The sequence below is a fragment of the Spermophilus citellus genome (genome assembly GCF_964194105.1).
Source record: "Spermophilus citellus genome assembly, chromosome: 10".
Taxonomy (NCBI): domain Eukaryota; kingdom Metazoa; phylum Chordata; class Mammalia; order Rodentia; family Sciuridae; genus Spermophilus; species Spermophilus citellus.
In genome coordinates, this window is record NC_138197.1 from 90,935,848 (window position 1) to 90,955,569 (window position 19,722).

The 19,722-nt window shown below is 38.6% G+C and overlaps 1 protein-coding gene across 3 annotated transcripts in view; it reads left to right on the forward strand.

The window, feature by feature from the left end:
• Positions 1–19,722, forward strand: part of LGR5 (leucine rich repeat containing G protein-coupled receptor 5) — a 119,479-nt gene that overhangs the window by 75,325 nt on the left and 24,432 nt on the right. For 2 of the 3 annotated variants that reach the window (XM_081311445.1, XM_081311446.1), the window contains exons 4-5: positions 2,333–2,404; positions 17,771–17,986. In XM_081311445.1, coding sequence (XP_081167571.1) covers positions 2,333–2,404; positions 17,771–17,986 — 288 coding nt within the window. The remainder of the gene's footprint in view (positions 1–2,332; positions 2,405–17,770; positions 17,987–19,722) is intronic. The other variant, XM_081311447.1, reaches the window with a different exon arrangement.

The following is a 19,722-nucleotide window of genomic DNA, read 5'->3' on the forward strand; positions in this document are numbered from 1 at the left end:
TAGTAAGAAAAGCATAAATTTTATGATCTCCTGTGTTTCCTGTCTTATGAGTACCTGAGCAAATATTTGTATATATGAAAGTTTTATAAGTAGTTTTATAAATTCTTTCATATTTTAATCCTCAAACACCTTTTCGATTGGAAGATATCATTTACATTATACAGACTAAGGTCAGAGGGGTTAAATGGGTTTAATAGCCCAAGACTCAAAACATAGGGCATATCTCCAAGCCCAGTACAGCCTCAAGCTCAGGTGAAGTATTCTATTAGAAATAGCATAGCACAGGTGGTTCTCAGTGTGGTGTCCTGCTCAGCAGTACCAGCATTACATGGGAGCTTGTTAGAATTTCAAATTCTCTGACCCCTACCCAGACCACCTAACCAGGAATTGTGGGGGTAGGGCTCAGCAGTCTGTTTTAACAAGACTTCTAGTGAGTGAACCCTAGGATTTGAGAGCCACTGTTAGTTTTATCTTTGCCTGACTTGATTGAATTGTCACAACCAGTACAATCCCACTATGTCATTCATTTTAATGAAAGTTTATTAAAGTATATAAAAATTGCCAGCCTTTATTGAATGCTTATCATGCAGCAGGTATTGTTCTATGTACTATCTTCCTTGAATCTTCACAGTAAACATGTTAGGTGGGTCTCTCCCCTGGTCACTGAGGCATGGAGAGATTGGATGATTTCCCTGAGGTGACAGGGCTGATGGTAGGGAAGAGGAAGTCAGGCAGAACCCGTGCACTTAACCATTCTATACACTATAGGCCTGAGATTGTGCATCCAGCAAGTACTCCTCAAGAGAATGCAGTGGGAAATACATCAAGCTTTGGAGTTAGACATACCTGGGGTTGACTCCCTGTCAGTCATTTCATGAAAATAAACTTTCAGTTGTAGAGGTGAGAGACCAGGCAAATTGTTTTTGAAATCCAAATATAAGTTTGTGACCTAATAAGTTGAAATATTTCTTTAAAGTTTCTGCTTTCCCAAAATAGTCTTCTGCCTCAGGCTTACATGGACCATGAAATGTTGAAGAAAAAAAAATGTGCTGCAAGATTATTATGTTATAAACATTTATGAAAAAGGTAGCAAAATATAAGGAATCTAATGGGATTTTTTCCATGCTATTTTCCCACTAGCAATGATGTATTTTTATTTCATTGTTGCCAGGTGTTTCCATATGGTAATCTCCATGTTCTGAAAAAAAAACAAAAAAAAAATCTGTTCAACCTTGGAAAGCAAAGGTACAAATACTTCACAAAAAAGAATTCAGTTTATACCAAAATGTGGCCATGCACAAGAAGGAAGATGGTCTTTAAGTAGTTTCCTACTCTTGTTTGCTTTTTCTTTTGTCTATGCAACCCCCATAGTGATCCTTTAAAAAACACAAATCAGGGGCTGGGGCTTGGGGCTCATCGGTAGCGCACTTGCCTGGCATGTGTGAGGCACTGGGTTCAGTTCTTAGCACTGCATATAAATAAATAAAATAAAGATCTATCAACAACTAAAAAAGTGTTTAAAAATTTTTTTTAAAGAAAAAATAAATCAGATCACATCACTTCCCTAATTAAACCCTCCAACCAGGTCTCTTAAAATAAAATCTTATCATGGCCTGAAGGTCCTCCATGAGATGGTCTCAGTTTCTTTCTCCCAGCCTCATGCCCTCACTCATCCCTCCTCAGTCAGGATTGATCCTTTGCTAGTCCCTTAAAGTGAAGCAAGCTCTGGCTTCAGGACCTCTGCAGGGTGCCTCTTGCTCAGTAACTCTCTCCAGATGTTCACATGATGTGCTCCCAACTCCACTCTGATCTCTACTCATATATTCTCTCTTCAGAAACACCTTTCTTAAACTACCTTTCAAATAAAAATCTTACCCCATTACCATCTATCCTAAATCCATGTTTTACATTCTATTCAAAGGACTTCCTCTTATCTCACATTATATATTCATTTGTGTAATTTTATTTATTTTTATTTATTTATTTTGGCCCTGGAAATTGAACCCAGGTCCTATTAGCCACTGAGCCACATCCCAAGTCCTTTTTATATTTTTGAACTCACTCATTTGCCCAGGCTGACCCCGAACTTGTCATCCTCCTACCTCAACCTCTCCTGTTGCTGGGATTGCAGGTGTGCACCACCACGCCCAGTTCATTTGTTTACTTTTAATTATCCACACTCCCCACGGGAATTTAAGCTCCCAAAGAGTGTAGAATTTGTCTGATGTGCTGCTGTTTTTCGGACACCTGAAACAATGCACAGCACTCTTGTGGTCAATTATGTTAATTATTAACTTTCTTTAATATTTTTCTTTATTTGTTTTATATACAGTATGCTGCAGAACAATCAGCTAAGACAGGTGCCCACGGAAGCTCTGCAGAATTTGCGAAGCCTCCAATCCCTGTACGTATAACTGCAATTGCAAAATGTTCAAGATCGGTTTGGGAAGGAGCATTGACATCTTCAGTTGACAATTTTACTTTGTTCCCTAGTTAATGGTCAGATCTAAGAAAATTGTGAGTGAGAGTCCATCAGAGCAACAATTGTTCACATGCTCATTAAACACTAAGATCTATGGGTGTATCCTAAAGTTCCTCTATTGCCAAAGCATCCCCATAACTTCCCACAGACATACAAACATGTTCACAAAGAATCCCACGATACATACCTTCACACACCACATGAACAACAGACATACAAATATGCTCTGTAGCAGCGTTGGTGTCCCCCACTCTGAATCCACACTTTTTGCCTCAGGACTTTCCCTCCCACCCACCCCCCACATGCCAAGTTCAAACCACTGAATAAATAAAATTAAGTTATTCACAAAAGGAATATTCTTGCCAGGGAGAAATTTTGGAACCTGAGTTGTGATCAGTTGTTTCAGTGATTACTTGGCAAGTCTATGCCACAACTATTTTGTCAGAAAATCTTCCTCTCATCAGAATGTGTAATTGTTTACAATATATTGCATGATTTCTGATATACACATGTGTAATGTATGCTCTGATTTTACTTATACTGGAGGTCCTCATTTGTCAAACAAAATACTGCTGTCTGCTCTTGAATGCTGTGTGAGATAAATGCATTAAAAAGAGGTAAATGAATATTGCAAACTGTAGTTTAAAGTTTTGATAAAGAATTCCTTAATTAAACCCTACATATAGTTTGCTTAATGCCTTTTACTGAGGTGACACAAGAGAAGGGAACATGTGAGATTTGGAGATAATACTTTCATCCTTTGATTTTTTTTTAATGAAAGAAAATCTGTGCTTGAGATCATTTTAAGCTTTTTAATCCAAACAAAGTGACTTCCTAGGTTTTCAGCAGCCTATAGATAAACAGGCCCACAAGGGCCCCTTTGTGGCACAGGATGGTACTGTTGCCTTTTCAGGAGCCCCTTAGTGACAGGACAGTATCACTTCTCTTTTGTTGCACGGGGTTTTACCTGAAGGAAAGGAGAAGCAAAACAGTCTCCAGTTGGGTTATCTGTGTAAGGGCTCTGGGATCTCGTGGCTAAACTGAAGTGCAGATAATGGCAGTGGCCAATAGGATCTTGAAACAGCTGCGAGGCAGACTGTAGATAGAAGGATAAGAGTTTGTAACCAAAAGCCCCTATCAGCTGAAAGAAGATCACAAATAAAAGTGAACTCTTTGAGAAAGAGAAAACCATGAATCTTTTGTTCACTTGAACTGGGTGGTGCCTCTCTGTTAAAGGTGTTCAGATTTAGTTTCTTGCAGTCCAGATATTGACTATTCACCAGGTGTCTCTTGCTTTGGGTATCTGGTTCACCCAAAGAGTTACATCCTGGAACCTTCTAAATAAATATAAATATGTGCGCTCTATGAAAGATCAAGGGCTGATTTTCTAGAATGACTCTTTGCACATTTAAACTGAAGGATCTAGACAGACACTCAGCCCCCAGTTACTGCTGGGTGGCCTCACTGGGTTGTGTCATGTTCTTCAGGATCCCCTTGCCCAGAGTACAAACAGTGCAAGGCAGGAGGTGTTGGCAAGATAAGGTGATGTGCCATTTTTTCTTACTGATATTTTTTGTGATGCTTTGATACAAGCATTAAGATTTGTCAAAAAGCATTCTACAGATGGGTGCAGTGGTGCACGCCTATAATCCTATCAGCTTGGGAGGCTGAGGCAGGAGCATCACGAGTTCAAAGCAACTTAGTGAGGCACTAAGTGACTTAGTGAGACCCTTTTTCTAAATAAAATATTTAAAAGGGCTGGGGATATGGCTGAGTGGCTAAGCAGCCCTGGGTTCAATCCCTGGTACTAAAAAAAAAAAAAAAAAAAAAAAAAAAAAAAAAAAAAAAAAAACCTACACTATGGTTTAACTACCAGCCCTGCAGACTGTATTGTACTAGCTGGAGGTGAGCCCTGTGTCCTGGGCACACACCAAGCCAGTTTGGAAGTTTGAGCCAGCCCCTCTAAAGTCATTCTGTTATCCCAGGTTTAAATTATAATTCTCCTGCTTCCTTAAAGCAGTTCCAACATAATGAAATATAAAATTATTGTTTTTTAGCTTAATGGTCATTACAAACAGGCATCCCTTGACCATTCTTCATTCATGTCCTGGCTATACTTTATCCTCTGTGCTAATCCAGAAGCCTCCATTAAGTGAATCTTCTCTTCTTGGACTAGAGCCCACCCGTAGATTACCACTTTGCCTTTTTATTAACAGAGCTCCTCTTTTTTTCCCACTTTCATGAATTCATTCTTTTTCCCCTACTTTATTTATTTTTTTATATTATACATTTGCACCCTCACAAGCACTCCACACTCAACAGGGTCTAGGTGCTCATCACCCCTATTATGCATGGCTAGCCTTATAATTTCTCCAGTGATGATACTCAATGTCAGCTGCAAATAATCATCTAGAGAGTTCAAAAGCCTAGGCCACAACCCATAATAATTAAAATCAGAATTTCTGAGAATAGACCCAAAAATCAGCCATTTTTTCTTTCTTTTTTAATTTTATTATGTTTTTGTAAAACAAACCACTGAGCCATATCCTCAGCCTTTTTTTATATTTTATTTTGAGACAGACCTTACCAAGTTAATCAGGGGCTCACCAAGTTACTGAAGCTGTCTTTGAACTCACGACCCTCCTGCCTCAGCCTCCCAAGCCACTGGGATTATAGGCATGTGCCACTGAATCCAGCTTCTTTTTTTTCTTTCTTTTCGTTTATGCAGTACTAGAATTGAACCCAGGGGCACTCCACCACTGAGATACATCCCTAACCTCTTTTATTCTTATTTTGAGACAGAGTCTTGCCAAGCTGCTGAGGCTGGCTTTCAACTTTTGATGCTCCTTCTTCAGTCTCCCCAGTAACTGGGATTATAGGCATGCATCAGCATCAATGTTTTCTGTTTTTGACACTGAGGATTTAACCCAGGGGCGGTTAAAACCCAGCTCTTTTAAAATTATTATTATTTTTAGTTGTTGATGGACCTTTATGTAATTTATTTATTTATATGTGGTGCTAAGGATTGAACCCAGTGCCTCATGCATGCTAGGAAAATCCTCTACCACTGAGCCACAACCCTAGCTCCCACAGCCCTTTTTTACACTTTGTTTAAAGACAGGGGTGAGTTGCTTAGTGCTTTGCTAAATTGCTGAAGCTAGGTTTGAACTCGAGATCCTCCTGCCTCAGCCTCCCAAGCCACTGGGATAACAGGCATGCGTCACCACGCCCAGCAGCATCTTTCTAACTGACTTAATTATATAGTTATGAGTTTCTTAAAGTGAAGATTAGGAAATAAGATGTCCTGAAGCATTTTCTCCAATCATCTGCAAACAATTCTTCTGACTTCTTTTCAAATCTGAAATAAAAACAAAATTCATACTTCACATTCCAATATGAGCTAATAATAGAATATAAAAATCAGGCATTGCCTTGTTTATGTTTATTGTAAACAGCTCATATTTGCCTATTAAACTGAACAACACAGGACAGATAAAGAGGCCACATGGTCTATTCTTCCTGCTGTTTAAATGTGGTTCATGGACCAGCACAATCTTAGCAAGAATCTTCATTTGAACAAAATCTTAGATGATTTTTATGCAAAATTAATTTGAGAAATTAAAATTTCTACTGTTCTACTACACTAAGTGGACTACAAACCAAAAATGATTGAGAATTACTGAAGTAGATCATTTGTATTCTTTGCTCCACCCATACAGACTTAGCGTCATTGAATGAAGTTTAAGAAACCTAATATATTGTAATTGGTAACAATGCTGTAAGTGTACTCAAGTTTCAGGGGATGTAATTTTCCATTTATTTCACATAAACAAAAAATTTTTGTTCATAATGAAAACACATAGGTACATTGGCATTTAACTCTCTCCTGATGCTTACAAATTGATCTACTAAAAAATCAGGACACAGGCCTGTGTGCCAGAGCACAGCAGCCCAGATCCTACCCCTGCACAATGTGTACATTTGGCTTCTGACATGGCAATGACTACCCAGACACTGACTAGATTTTTTGTAATGTAATCAAATATAACCTAATTTCCTTTCTGTTTTTTTGGAAGGGAATAGGAAATGTAATCAGAATTTACAGTGAGTTGTGTTTCACCAAGAAACTTTTGGCATTGTAGACATTTGTGAACTAGGGTCAGATTACAGTGATTTGACGGGGACTCAAAACTTAACCCTCCAATACCCTCTTACCTTTGTTTTCATAGTTAAAAAAATAGATCTGTGAAAAATCATTGCCTGATTTGTGATGATCATCAATGCATTTCAAGCATCTCACTGTCATTTGTGAAGTTCAAGATGACCAAAGAGAATTACATGTGCATGTTTGTCCAATTAACCAAAGTATTGTTTAAGACCTTGGTTTTCATTCCAAGTCTGCACTAGCAAAGCTAATTGCAGAATATGCACAATCACAGAGATACTGGGTTGGTAAATAGAAAGTGAGGGAGAATTAAACATATCTTTATTAGTGTCTCTATTTTCCAATTAGCTAATAGTCACCTTCAGAATACAAGATTATATTTTAAACTCAAGAGAAATGTGTAATTCCTGCCTGAAGCATGATCTACCCATGCCTTTTTTTTTTTTTTTTTTTTTTTTTTTTTGTTACCAGGGATTGAACCCAGGAATGCTTTACTACTGAGGCATTTCCCTGGCCCTTTTTATTTTTTTATTTTGAAACAGGGTGTTGCTAAAAAGCTTTGAACTTGAAACCCTCCTGCCCTATCCTCCCAAGTCACTGGGATTACAGGTGTGCACCACCACACCTAACTACCTGCATCTTATAGTATCATCTTCAAGGCGACAGAGTCTACCCTTGCGCCCTGTGAAATGTCAGTGACTTCATCCAGACTCTTCTTTGGAAGTTTTTGCTAATAATCAAAGAGAGAGAGAGAGAGAAAGAGAGAGAGAGAGAGAGAGAGAGAGAGAGAGTGAGTAAGCAAAAGGAAAGGGTGAGGAGGAAGTGGTGGGGTTCACAGTATTGAGCAGAAAGTATGGCAAACCTAGAACAGCAGCAGTTTTAGTTTTCTTCTATTGCTATCAGGACCCTATTGAGTGTCAAGCCCAGGGTATAGCATGAGGCAGAAATAACAGAGGACAAGTGTAAGCAAAGAATGGTGAGATAAACAAGAGGCTTAAAAAAATCAAAGTGGCTAAAAAATAAAAATAAAAAAACAGTGATTTTACTATTGGTGACATTCCTTCCACTATGAGTCTCCAGAAAGAGAGGTCACAAGCCTAAACAACACAAATATACTGTGCTACTAGTTTGTTTTGTTTACACACACACACACACACACAAATGCCAGTATATTAAGTATAGCATGTTGGGAGGGAGATGTACTCAGAGTCTATGAAGTTTGGTTGCTGCACTAAGAATTTATTTTCCAGAATCATACACAAATCAACACCCCATGAATTCCCTGCCCCCTCAATTTAGACATAAGGGACATATTATTTTCAAAGGGAAAGACCTTTCTACACAATGTTTACAAGAAGAGAAGCTAAAATCGAAGCATGTTCTGCAAGTAATATATGGAGAAAAAATTGAATAGTTTATGTAAGAGGCCATGCAAGCAATATTCTTCCATGAGATTATCTGCCAGAGCCATGATAAGTTGCCTTCGCGGCTATCCTGACTAACAGATAAATAAAGAGAACGTGGGAGTTGTGAAATAAGAAGTAAAATAAAAATATTTTTAACCTCCTAAGGTAAAATGAAGGTTAACCTTGGAAAGCAGATTGGACTCATTGGGTGCTAAAGGGATGAGAGTTGGGGAAGGCATATTGTGAGTGGGGCTGTGTTTGGGGATAGATGGGGGTCTGTGATGAATTGTAGATGAATTTCAGCAGTAGAAAATGGGAATATTGTAGAGATGGAACCAGAATGCAGAACTGATTAAATGCCCAAAGTCATGAAGCAGCCAACATTTTATAAGCACTTTTACAGCCCACTTCATCCTCAGCAGGCTCGAAAGGTCAGTACGGACACTATCCCTTTCCTGGTGATGGGGAAGCAAAAAAGCCAAGAGGATGGCTGACCTTCCCAAGGTCAAGTGGCTTGCAATGGAGTTTAGCTACAAAGAAGCTTCAGACAAGAACTCTGGTCTGTCAGACCCCAAAATCTGCCCAATTCACCACCACATTTTTCTTAACATCTTGAATCACCTGCGAGAAAGAATGGGCACTAAACACAGGGAGGGAAAGCTTGACAGGAACACAAGTATAGACACGTGTTGTGAAGATTCAAAAAAAAGATAGTTGTAATGCTGAAAAATGGAAATAAATAAACCGGAATTGGAAAGGGAACAATATCAAAATGTGTTTTGTCTTTTAGGTGTTTCTCTATGCAATTGGTTGTCTATCCCTATGAGGTAGAAATCATCTCTATTTTCCTGATGAGAAAACTGTAGGTGAGAAAGGAAAAGGTGTCTTGCCACCATTACAAAGTAAGTGTTGATTAGACAAAGACAAAGAGAAAAGAATAGTCCCAACCAAAGGAATTAGTATGCAACCACTCATGGGGGTGGGGTGCTATTAACATTAAGGACCAGGGAACAAATCCATCAAGAATCAAGAGGCTCAAGGTGAAGAAAAGTGCCAGAAGAAACTTGGAAGGCAGGTGAGGACCAGGCCCTGTAAGACCCATTGGGAACAGAACATGATGTCAAGGATTTCAGTCTATATTATAGGGTGGACATCCACTGGAGGGCGTTCAGCAGGGTCTGTCCTGTCGAAGCATCTAGTTGAGAAAAGAGAAAGTTGTCAGAATGGAGGCAGTGGTGATGGAGAAAAGGAGATGGATTTGAAAAATATTTAGAATGTGAAATTGCCAGTGTTTATTAATGAATTTGCTCTGAAGAATAAAGTAGAAGGATATGTCAAAGATGATTCCTAAGTTTTGGGTTTATTCAACTATGTGCTTAATGTAGCCAATCCCTGGGATAAGAAACACTGGTAGAGGACAGTGTGGGGATAGGGAGGTAGAAGAGGAAGATAATCAGTTTGGACTTCAAACCTTGTGTTTGAAGAAGAACAACTAAATGGAGATGGCACAAAATTTGAAATCCAGATCTGCACCTTAAAAAAGCAGAAAAGTTGAAACTTTGGTTAAGTCCCCTAACCATGCATTTCTCTTAATATTTCATCATGATTGATTTGTCTGACTATGATAGAGACACAGACCGTACCTGCTGAGTTTTTTGCTAGATCCCAGCACCAGGAGGGTTCCCAGGACAAAGACAGCCCTCAAGAAGTACGGCTTAAACTGAAGATCCAAACTCTAAGTGGTGTTCTTAAGTGGTACTGAGGATCCGCTTATCTCCCCAGCTTTTACTGCATTTAACCTGCATTTACTCTCTCCCTGGCTCCAGACTCTGTGTGCCCTGGCTTTTCCCACATGCCTTTCTGGGACTGAGAGTTGAACCCAGTGATTCCTGAAGGGATTTTAGAGTTGATGTATCTACCAGAATTCATTTTCCTATTGTCTCAGCTGAGGACTCCCTGCTTTAAGAGTAGGGATACAGGAAAAATTTTGATATTATGTCTCAAAAGGTTGATGGGATTTGGACAGGCAGGGGGATGTTTATGAATACAGAGTCCAGAATTACTGTGGGAAAGAACTAAAAATGAGAATTGAGTGGACCAAGAAATAAGAGGAAAGTCTGGCAGGTTTAGGTGGGTAGAGAGGCTTCAATAACAGAATGGGAAGTTTGGGTTTGAAAGGAATGATAGTGTGGAAGTATAGATTCCTAGCAGGGAAATGACATGGAGTGCAATTTAACAGAGATTAACCTGGCAGCAGTCTACAGGATTAATGGAAGAGATAAGAGATCAAAGCTAAAAAGTCTAGCTCAGAGGCTGTTGCAGTAATGCAGGTGTGAAGAGATAAGAGACTTAACTAGACAGTCCAAGTGGAGAGTCTCAGAGATGAAGATGAATGGAGAGGGCTGGTGAATGATTGGCTGGAAGGCAAAACTGCCCCTCAATTTCAAATCCTAGTGGTACTTGGGAGACTAATGGTGCCCCTGACAAAAAGAGGACCTTTGTTTTCTGCAGAGAAAAACAAAACTCAAGAAGTCACTGCTCACAATACTTTGACTATAGATCATCTCCTTGTTGAAAAAAAAATTCACAACAGTGGTGACCACTAAGAAACTGAGCAATTTAATATGATTTGACTTAAAAATATATTCTTTGGAGCTAGAGATGTCACTCAGTGGTGGAGCACTTTTCTAGTATGTGTGAGACCCTGAGGTTAATCCCCAGCACCACAAAAATTAAAAATGTATAAATATATATGGAGGGATGGATAGATAGATAGATAGATAGGTAGATGATTGATAGATAGATAGATAGATAGATAGATAGATAGATAGATAGATAGATAGATGATAGAGTCTTGCACTCCTTGGCAATTCAGAGAGACAGGGGTTTGATTCTCTTAGACACTTTTCATTCAGCTCCTAGTCAAGACAACTTACTAGCTAGTCTCTAAATTATTGCACTTTAATAACCTGAAGACTTTCTCTCCTTAAACTGGAAAGGTGGAAAATAGGTCTAAAGCAATGCTTCCTGGAGGACACATTAGGTTTCACATGGTGAAAATCAAGACTGAGGTGGAAATATCCCCTCTAAGCACTCATGGTCTTTACATGAATCCATTTGCTAAATTATCTTCCTAGGATACAGGAAGTTTCCCATATATAGTAAATTCATTAAAAGGTGAAAGTCCATGTTGGGGTCACTCCATAAATATTTAAAAATGGTAATCACCATAACAAAAGTAATGCTGATATTATTGTGAAGAATTCGTTTAAATCAATTTTAATTCAATCTGTAAGGGTTCATATAGATGAACGTCTATCCTGATGATCTTGTGGTAGGATTTAGGTCTAATGACGCACTGATTCCAGTGCAATACAACTTTCAAAACAGCGAAATTTCATCATAGTTTATGCACTTTGTTAAATTGTATTATATATAGATTTGGAACTACATGTTTTTCATTTTATTTAAAAAGTAAAATAATAATTGGGAATGCTTTCACTTTTCAAAACTTATAAATGAACTAAATCTCTGTGGTCCCCCAGCTATGTATGACTTTTTTCAAGGATGGTAAGATGATCTTACAAAATGTAGAATGCATGTACTATATGACAGAGCTTTAAAACTTACAAAGGGCCAATTCCAGGGCTTGGAAGACTGAGACAGGAGTATTTCAAGTTCAAAGCCAGCCTCAACAATTTAGGGTGGTCCTAAGCAACTTAGTGAGATCCTATCTCAAAATAAAAACTAAAAAGGGCCAAGGATGTAGCTCAGTGGTAAATTGCCCCTGGATTCAATCCCCAGTGCCCAAAAGCAAAGCAAAACAAAACAAAACAAAAAACTTACAAAGGAAAACTCTTCAACTAAATATAAAAATGCAGGGTCAATCATGAAAATGCCATGCTCCCTAATTCTGCTTGCTACATAAGAATCCCCATAGTCTGTGTAATGCAGCTGCAACATTCTTCACACTTTTGGCTTTTTTCTTTCCTCCCAGTCATCCATGTTAATAATTGACATTATTACAGTCATCTCAGCAGAGAATTAGCCAAGATCAATGGCTTATCTTTTGTCTAACGCTTTCTTCTTTGTGGTTAATGGCTCATCAAAGACATTCTCAAACAAAGATATAAGTTTATGTGATACATGGGCAAGGTGTCATATACAAGATAAATAAAGGACCATTTTCTGGAACAATAGCAAGAGTGATCTCATAGTCTTTAATCCCTACAAAAAATGCCATTTATAAATCAAAAGTTTCCTTTAGAAGTATGCAGCAGATAAGCATACTCTTTCTTTTAAAAGAGGAAATTTCCACAGTTAACCCCTTATGTATAAATCTTAAGAACAAAGACTTTAAACAGAAAGAAAATGAGCTTTTTTTTTTTTTTTTGCCATTGCCTACACATAAAAGATTAAATTTTTGCCATCGTCTCCCAGCTCTTTGCCACGTAAAACACATTGATATTCCAGAATGGCATGCACAAAACTTAAATTCACTGTTTTATTTTTATTGCACATAATACTGAGTAGTATTCTTCCCTGATCTTGCATAGTCATCATCTTCCCAGTTGCCCAGGCCAGAAGTAAGTCACAGAGCTTTTTTTTTTTTTCCTCCCTCTCTGGTCACACCTGGTGAGTCACCAAGTTCTATCAAGTCAAGTTATTCAACATCCCTCAAATTAGGCCCTTCCTCTCCATTCCCACATTACTTCCAGGCATTCATCTTTCTCACCTTGATCACTGCAATTGCTTTGACCATTTGCTCCCCTATTAGTCCCTCCTGCCCATTGCTATCTATCATGATGAGCTTTCCACACAGCTATTCTTAGGGTGTCTGGTCAGGAGTCAGTATGATACCCCCACTCCAGAGAAAGAAACATCTTATGCAAACACTGAAGATTTCTTGGATAGGGTGGGACATTTCTCATAGGCTGGTAGCCCAGAAGCCTTCTGGGATTGACATTATCCAGACTCCAAGCACTTAACTTTGGAGTTCTTAAAGCCTGTTGAAGTAAACTGGATTGCCAAGGCCAGGTCCCTGAGGTGAAGAAAGCAACCCAAGTCCCATGAGAGACTGTGCCCTTGGCCAAGCAACTGGAGCAGCAAAATCCCTTAGGCAGAGAACTGAGTTATTTCAACATAAGCCCAAAGGTCATAACAAAGCCATTTCTCACCAGTGGTAGCCCTCTAAGTAACTTTACAAAGACTCATCAGAATTCTGTTCTTGCACCAGATGATGTCATGTTTCTCTCACACTATTTTAGTCTTTGGGGTCTCCATTGCCCCTATGCTGGCCTACACAGAATATGAGCACGTCTTTTTCTCTGTGATGGAGCTTGCTATAACAGTCAACAAAACATGCAGTGTAGCTGCTGAACATGCATATTAAGGGACATTTGATGAGGAAAGAAGCAACAGTTCTGCTAGTTCACATGACAAAATGAAAAAATGACAATCTCCGATAGAGAATATGGAATTGCAAAAAATTGAACTACAGTAAGAATAAAAAAAACTTTTTTAGAGTGGGAAAAAAGTGGTACCACCCCCAAAATCTGAAGATTTTTCCTTAGATTATAAAGTCTATCACTTGTAGAATGCAGTCTAGTTTACCATATGCCCATTACATAGGTGGTTGTAGATGACATAGGAAGTAGCCGAAATTTTGTTTTATGATTTCACTGTGGTTCCTTAAGCAGTATAAATGGGGTGCCATTTCCCATATAGTGATCACTTTTCACATTGTTTTTCAAGATAATAATTAAGAAGTTTTATTTGTCTGAATTGAAGGTGAAGCCTCTCACACTGTTTTTTCAGTGTTTTACTTTGCTCTGACTAATGGGCGTTTGGGTTTTGTGCTGCCTGTCACATTTTGATGAATGCATAAATGTTAAGATCATTGCTAGGAACTTTCTCTGAGAACATACCATCTCTCACATGTTGCCACTTCTCCTTTGACTTAAGAAGAAAGATGTTATAGTCAGTAACATAACAGAACCACAACATTTTTCCCTATTGTGTAATGGGAATATGTGTGTGTATGTTAGACAGGTACACAATGTGACAATAATACGGGTACACAACATGACAATAACACTAAAGGCTGAAAAAAAGGAGTCATTTATTATACCTAATTGCAGACACCTCTTGACCAGTTCTGTTATGAGAAATGAAACAGCCTGCTTTTCTCAGACCTGAAATTCACTGACAATCTAGCACTTACTTTAGTCAACATTTGTCTGAATAAAAATTGACTTTACTTTTTTTTTCCCTATGGCTCAATGGTCAAAGACAAAAAACACAATTTTTACCCAACTTCAGATAATAATAACTTAAAATAATTAAGTTGTATAAGTCTTTTATATAAGTCCTATTGTATTGTCTCCTTTAATCAGAAAGAAACACTGTAAGAAAGAGAGAAGTTATCCCCATTTTATAGATGCTAAAGCTGTGGTCTATTGACTTATTCATGGTTCCAGCTACTATAATGACTTGATCCTGGGACTTCCATGCCCAAATCTCTGCACTAATTCACAGATATTAAGCTGCCTGCACTCGTGCGCGCGTGCGCACACACACACACACACACACACACTCCTTTTGACTTGCACAAAATAGAAATAATAATGAAGCATTTAAAAAGTGGAAGTATAATGTCACTCGGTTGCTCCTGATAGATAATAAGTATATAATTGAGCCATATTTTATATGTGTGTGTTTTCTTGTACTGTATAGTGATGCTTATCTTAAACTTCACTGCTTAAATATTGCATTTTCCAAGCATATGAATAGAAAATGTTCAGCTGCCTGAAAAAGACCAGAGTGACACAATATAAGCCTTTTGTTTACTCACTGAATAGGCACAACTTGTGCCCTGCCAGCTGCTTTGCCCACAGTCTTAACCTTGTTCCATAAGAACCACCTGTACAATAGCTGGATAATTAATTCCATACTCCATTTCAGACTTGGGATATTCTGTCAAGATTAATTCAGACATAGAAGAAGAGACTAGAATGGTGGCTACCAAGGGTCTACAGGGTTGAGAGGGAGAACGGGGAGATGTTGCTTCAAAAGTAGCAAGTCTCACGTAGCATGAATAAGTTCTGGCAATCATTGTAGAGTATGGTAATTATAATTAATAGTACTGCATTGTGTATTTGAAAATTGCTAACAGATTAGACCCTAAATATTCCCACCACAAAAAAATGGTAAATATGGGAGGGATATTAATTAGTTTGATTTAATCATTTTACAATGTAAACATATAGCAAAACATAACATTGTACATAAGTATATACATTTTTATTTGTCAATTATACCATTATAAAACTAGGAGGGGATGGGCTGGGGTTGTGGCTCAGTGGCAGTGCACTTGCCTCACATGTATGGGAAACTGGGATCGAGCCTCAGCACCGCATAAAAATAAATAAATAAAATAAAGGTATTGTGTCCATCTACGACTAAAAGCATATTTAAAAAAAACTGGGAGGGGAAAATGACATCAAATAATGGCTTTTAGTGTGAACAGTGTACAACACACTAAATTAGGTTGGAACCATAGAGGCCAGGTGGCCATAGGTTCTGAAACACTTCATTTTTAAGTACTATCTATTGAGAGCTTCTTAAATGAAGAAACTGTGTAGTGGAAATGCTGCATTCAGGATGCCTGAAAGTCTGTGCTATGGATTATTAGGTCTGGGGTCTTAGTTTTTGGAGTGTTAGGACTCTGAACAATTGCTCTGACTTATTTTATTTCCAACAATCAATTTGTATGAGATAATAGTGTGGAGGTCGGATTCCATCCTTTTTTCTGAGGAAGACAAAGTGATTCATAAAAGATAGCTGTCCAGAGAAATGCACTTATTAGTATAGGGAACTAATACTAGGACCACCTCACATCAGTAGCCATTTAAAATATCTAAAAGACAAGCCTCTGACTCGATGCCTTTTCTATTAATATACTCTAACATCTACACTGAACTGTGAGATTGGTCATTTTCAAGGCTTTTAGGAGCCACTTATAGTTTCAATGTACAATCAACAGGCAATAATCAGACAATATGTCAACTGAAACTCAGAGGCTCAGACTGTATTATAAAGTCCCTAGTCTTTAGTCCCTGCAGTAGTTAAGGAGAGTTTGCATATGTGCTTTTCCTCTAGTCAAAAGCAATCACCTCCTCCTTCCCTAACTTGAACATGGGTTGAGCAAGTTGTGGCTGGAGAAACAAGGAGAGATGGTGTTGAGTTTTCCTAAACATTTCCAGTTTCATTTGTCAACAGAACCATGAGATGTCGGGAAGCTTTTTGCTGTCTATGATGATGGTTAGTCTGTTGGAAACTTAAGTGTCTGTGGGTGACAACACCCAACTCTTCAAATTCGTTCCAAGTTCCCTTATCTCATTTATAACCAAAACTTGGCCCAGGGTCTTTAAGGTGTCACTTTTTTCCATTCAGTTGGTAGACATAAGAACCAGAGAGGACAATTAGAATGACATTATGTGACCAAAAGTGAGGAAGCCATTTTCCAGAGAGATCAGTTCACTACCACAGAGAATTCTATTTCTAAACTGTTTAAATTTGGTTTGCAGGAGATTATTTTGTGATCCTGGTGTGCTTCCTGCATCTGTTTAGTCTTAAATGCTTCCGAAAACATTTTTCAAAATCCTCTCGTGATTTTCTAATCCTCCCTAATACATGGACTGCTTAAAATGCAACTCTTCCTAATTTTTTCTTTAATCCTAGCTTTGAAAATGCAAACGTGTGATTCTTAAAAACAGATTGAAAAGAAAAATGAGCGAGGGTCATTGGAAGCATAGCTGAGTGATGCTGATTCTATTGTTCATGTGTCTCAAAGAAAATTTCAAACTACATGAGTGTTGTCAATTCTATGAGAAAAGTGAAGGCATTTTAATTACAGCCACAATTTATATTGGATCAGGGTAAAATAAATGTATTGCACTCCCTCTGCTGGCTCTGAAGTTCTAACAGCTCATTATCCAGACCTATTTTTAGATGTAGTTCCCCACTTTAAAAAAGAAAAAAAATACTGGAGTGTGGAAAAAGGAAACAAGATCTGGAAAATTGTCAATTTTATTATTAGTTTATAATGTCAGAGAAACAAACATCACCCAAGGCAAATGATTAGGATGAGCAGAAAAGCCAGGAGTTTTTAGGCTCTTCAACATAGCACCAAGAAAAAGGGAAGGGCCGCCTCTCCTTATCCAGGCCTAAAGGCCTTTAAAAATTACTGAATTCTGTCAAATACTGAAATAATATTTTCTCAAGCTTAAAGAACAAACTAGTAGATTCAAATGTTAAATATGTTCAAAACGGCCCAGGAATATACAGGCATTCATTTGGCTTGGGGTGGAAGAGAGAAGGGAATGTGACTATCTGTCACCTATAGTCAGAGGGGAAAGCTGAAGATCATCATACTGAAACTGTATACCTTGGGGAGGCCACATTACCCACAAGCCTGGAAGAAATACCATGGAGTTTTAGAGCCAGGAGGCCTAAGAAACACTGGTTCCTAAGAAACACTGGTTCGTGAGCTAAAGGGAGAATCCATCAGTTGAGGAAAATGGTACAGATGTCAGGGACCCTGAGTATCTCAGCTCTTTCACTCTAGTTGATGGGTACATGCAGGGATTTCGTGCAAAGTCCAGCTTCTGCGTGGTGCTTGCTCTCTTTTCCATTCTCATTCGCTCTCTTCCACAGGCGTCTAGATGCCAACCACATCAGCTACGTGCCACCCAGCTGTTTCAGTGGCCTGCATTCCCTGAGGCACCTCTGGCTAGATGACAATGCCCTGACAGAAATCCCTGTCCAGGCTTTCAGAAGTTTATCAGCATTGCAAGCCATGACCTTGGCCCTGAACAAAATACACTACATACCAGACTATGCATTTGTAAACCTCTCCAGCTTGGTAGTTCTGTAAGTTTTATTGATTTTTCTCTCTCTTCTAACAGTTTCTAAATTCACTCTAGACCTTGGCCTTAAAATGCTGGTCCTTCAAAACTTGAATGGACACATTTTATGGGAGGACAACTCCCTGCTCCTCTCCCCAAAATGAGTTACAAATGTTCTAATTGTGTAAATGACTTCAATAACATTTATCAAGCACCTGATAAGTGCCAAGAACTGCTAGGCATGCAAAAATAATAAGTTATGACCTCTGCTTTAGTGGAACCCATTGTATATTGAACAAGAAATCACAGCACTATACAGTTAGTACAGTAACCAAAGTTATTTGTTTAAAAGTCCTCATTTTTTATAATAGTTGAGAGCTCAGGTCAAACTGAAAGATGCCTTATTATTTTATAATATGTATCAGTAATATTAATACTATCTATTAAATACTTCTTGAGTCAAGGAAAGAGAAAGAAGAATCATCACCTGACAGCAAGTTATGCATTTGTACAGCTTTTTTCTGTTAGGTCTAGATTTCATTACTTTAGTATATCAAAATGATTCTTGAATAAGTAATGTTAGAAAAATAATCAGTCTCCTTTAAGGGTGAAGCAGTATCCCCCTCATGTATAATAGAGTAGCCAATCAATGTTGAGACAGGAAAACAACTACTGCTCAAAAGGCTCTGAAATCAATTGGCTTTAGTGTATTAGTGAGCTTTCCCTCACTGTAACAAAATACTTGAGACAAAACACTGAATGGAGGAAAAAGTTTATTTTGGCTCATGGTTTCAGAGGTTTTGATCCATGGCCATTTGGTCCTGTTGCTTTGTGGAGGACTTGTGGCAAGATGGCAGATCATCATAGTAGGCAGTGTGTGGTGGGGCAAAGCTGCTCACTTTATGCCAGCTGGGAGGACTAGGTCCCAATATCCCCTCCAAGGGCACTTCCCCAATTACCAACTTCCCTCCTAAAGGTTGCACCACCTCCCAGGAATGCCACAGGGAACACTCAAGATCCAAACCATAACACTCTTGAGTGTTAACACTTCCTCTGAGGAAGGTCTGCACCAATCTCCTTTTGCTCCATGCTGCCCACTGACTCACCATAACCTTCAATCCCCCACCACCAACCACAATACCACCACCACCCCACCCCCAACCACCACCACCAACACCCCACCCCCAACCACCACCACCAACACCCCATCCCTGCCACCTTTGTTAACAACTTGATTACATGTTCATCTCTTCCACTTAGTGTATTCTTTGAGAGCTGGTCAACATCTTACCCATCTTTTTAGTTTCTCCTCAATCCCCTTCCTCATCTATCACACATAGAAGATCCTCAGCAAGTGTTGCATTGGTCTCCTGTAAAACCAAAACTTACTTATTAGAATAAAGATCTTAGTTTAAAGAAAAAGAAATTGAGGGAATGTTAACAAATATTCATACTGAATTCCAGATATTAAAGTGATGCTACTCACCCACCAGAAGCTGCTTTAAATTTTTTTTTCTCCACTAGAGGGGATGGATTTACAGAGATTCAGCTATTCTTTTTCACCATATCCCCCTTAAACCCATTTTCCAAAATCCCTTTGGGAGTTGGTCCAGTTTTCAGCTGTATACACAGCTGTTCTCATTGGCTCTGACCTGACTTACCCCAATTGAGCCGAAAGTGATAATTATGCACATTAATACTGTGTCAAGATAACTAATCTTCTTGGGCAGCCGAAAAATCATTCCCTGTGACCGAAATCGT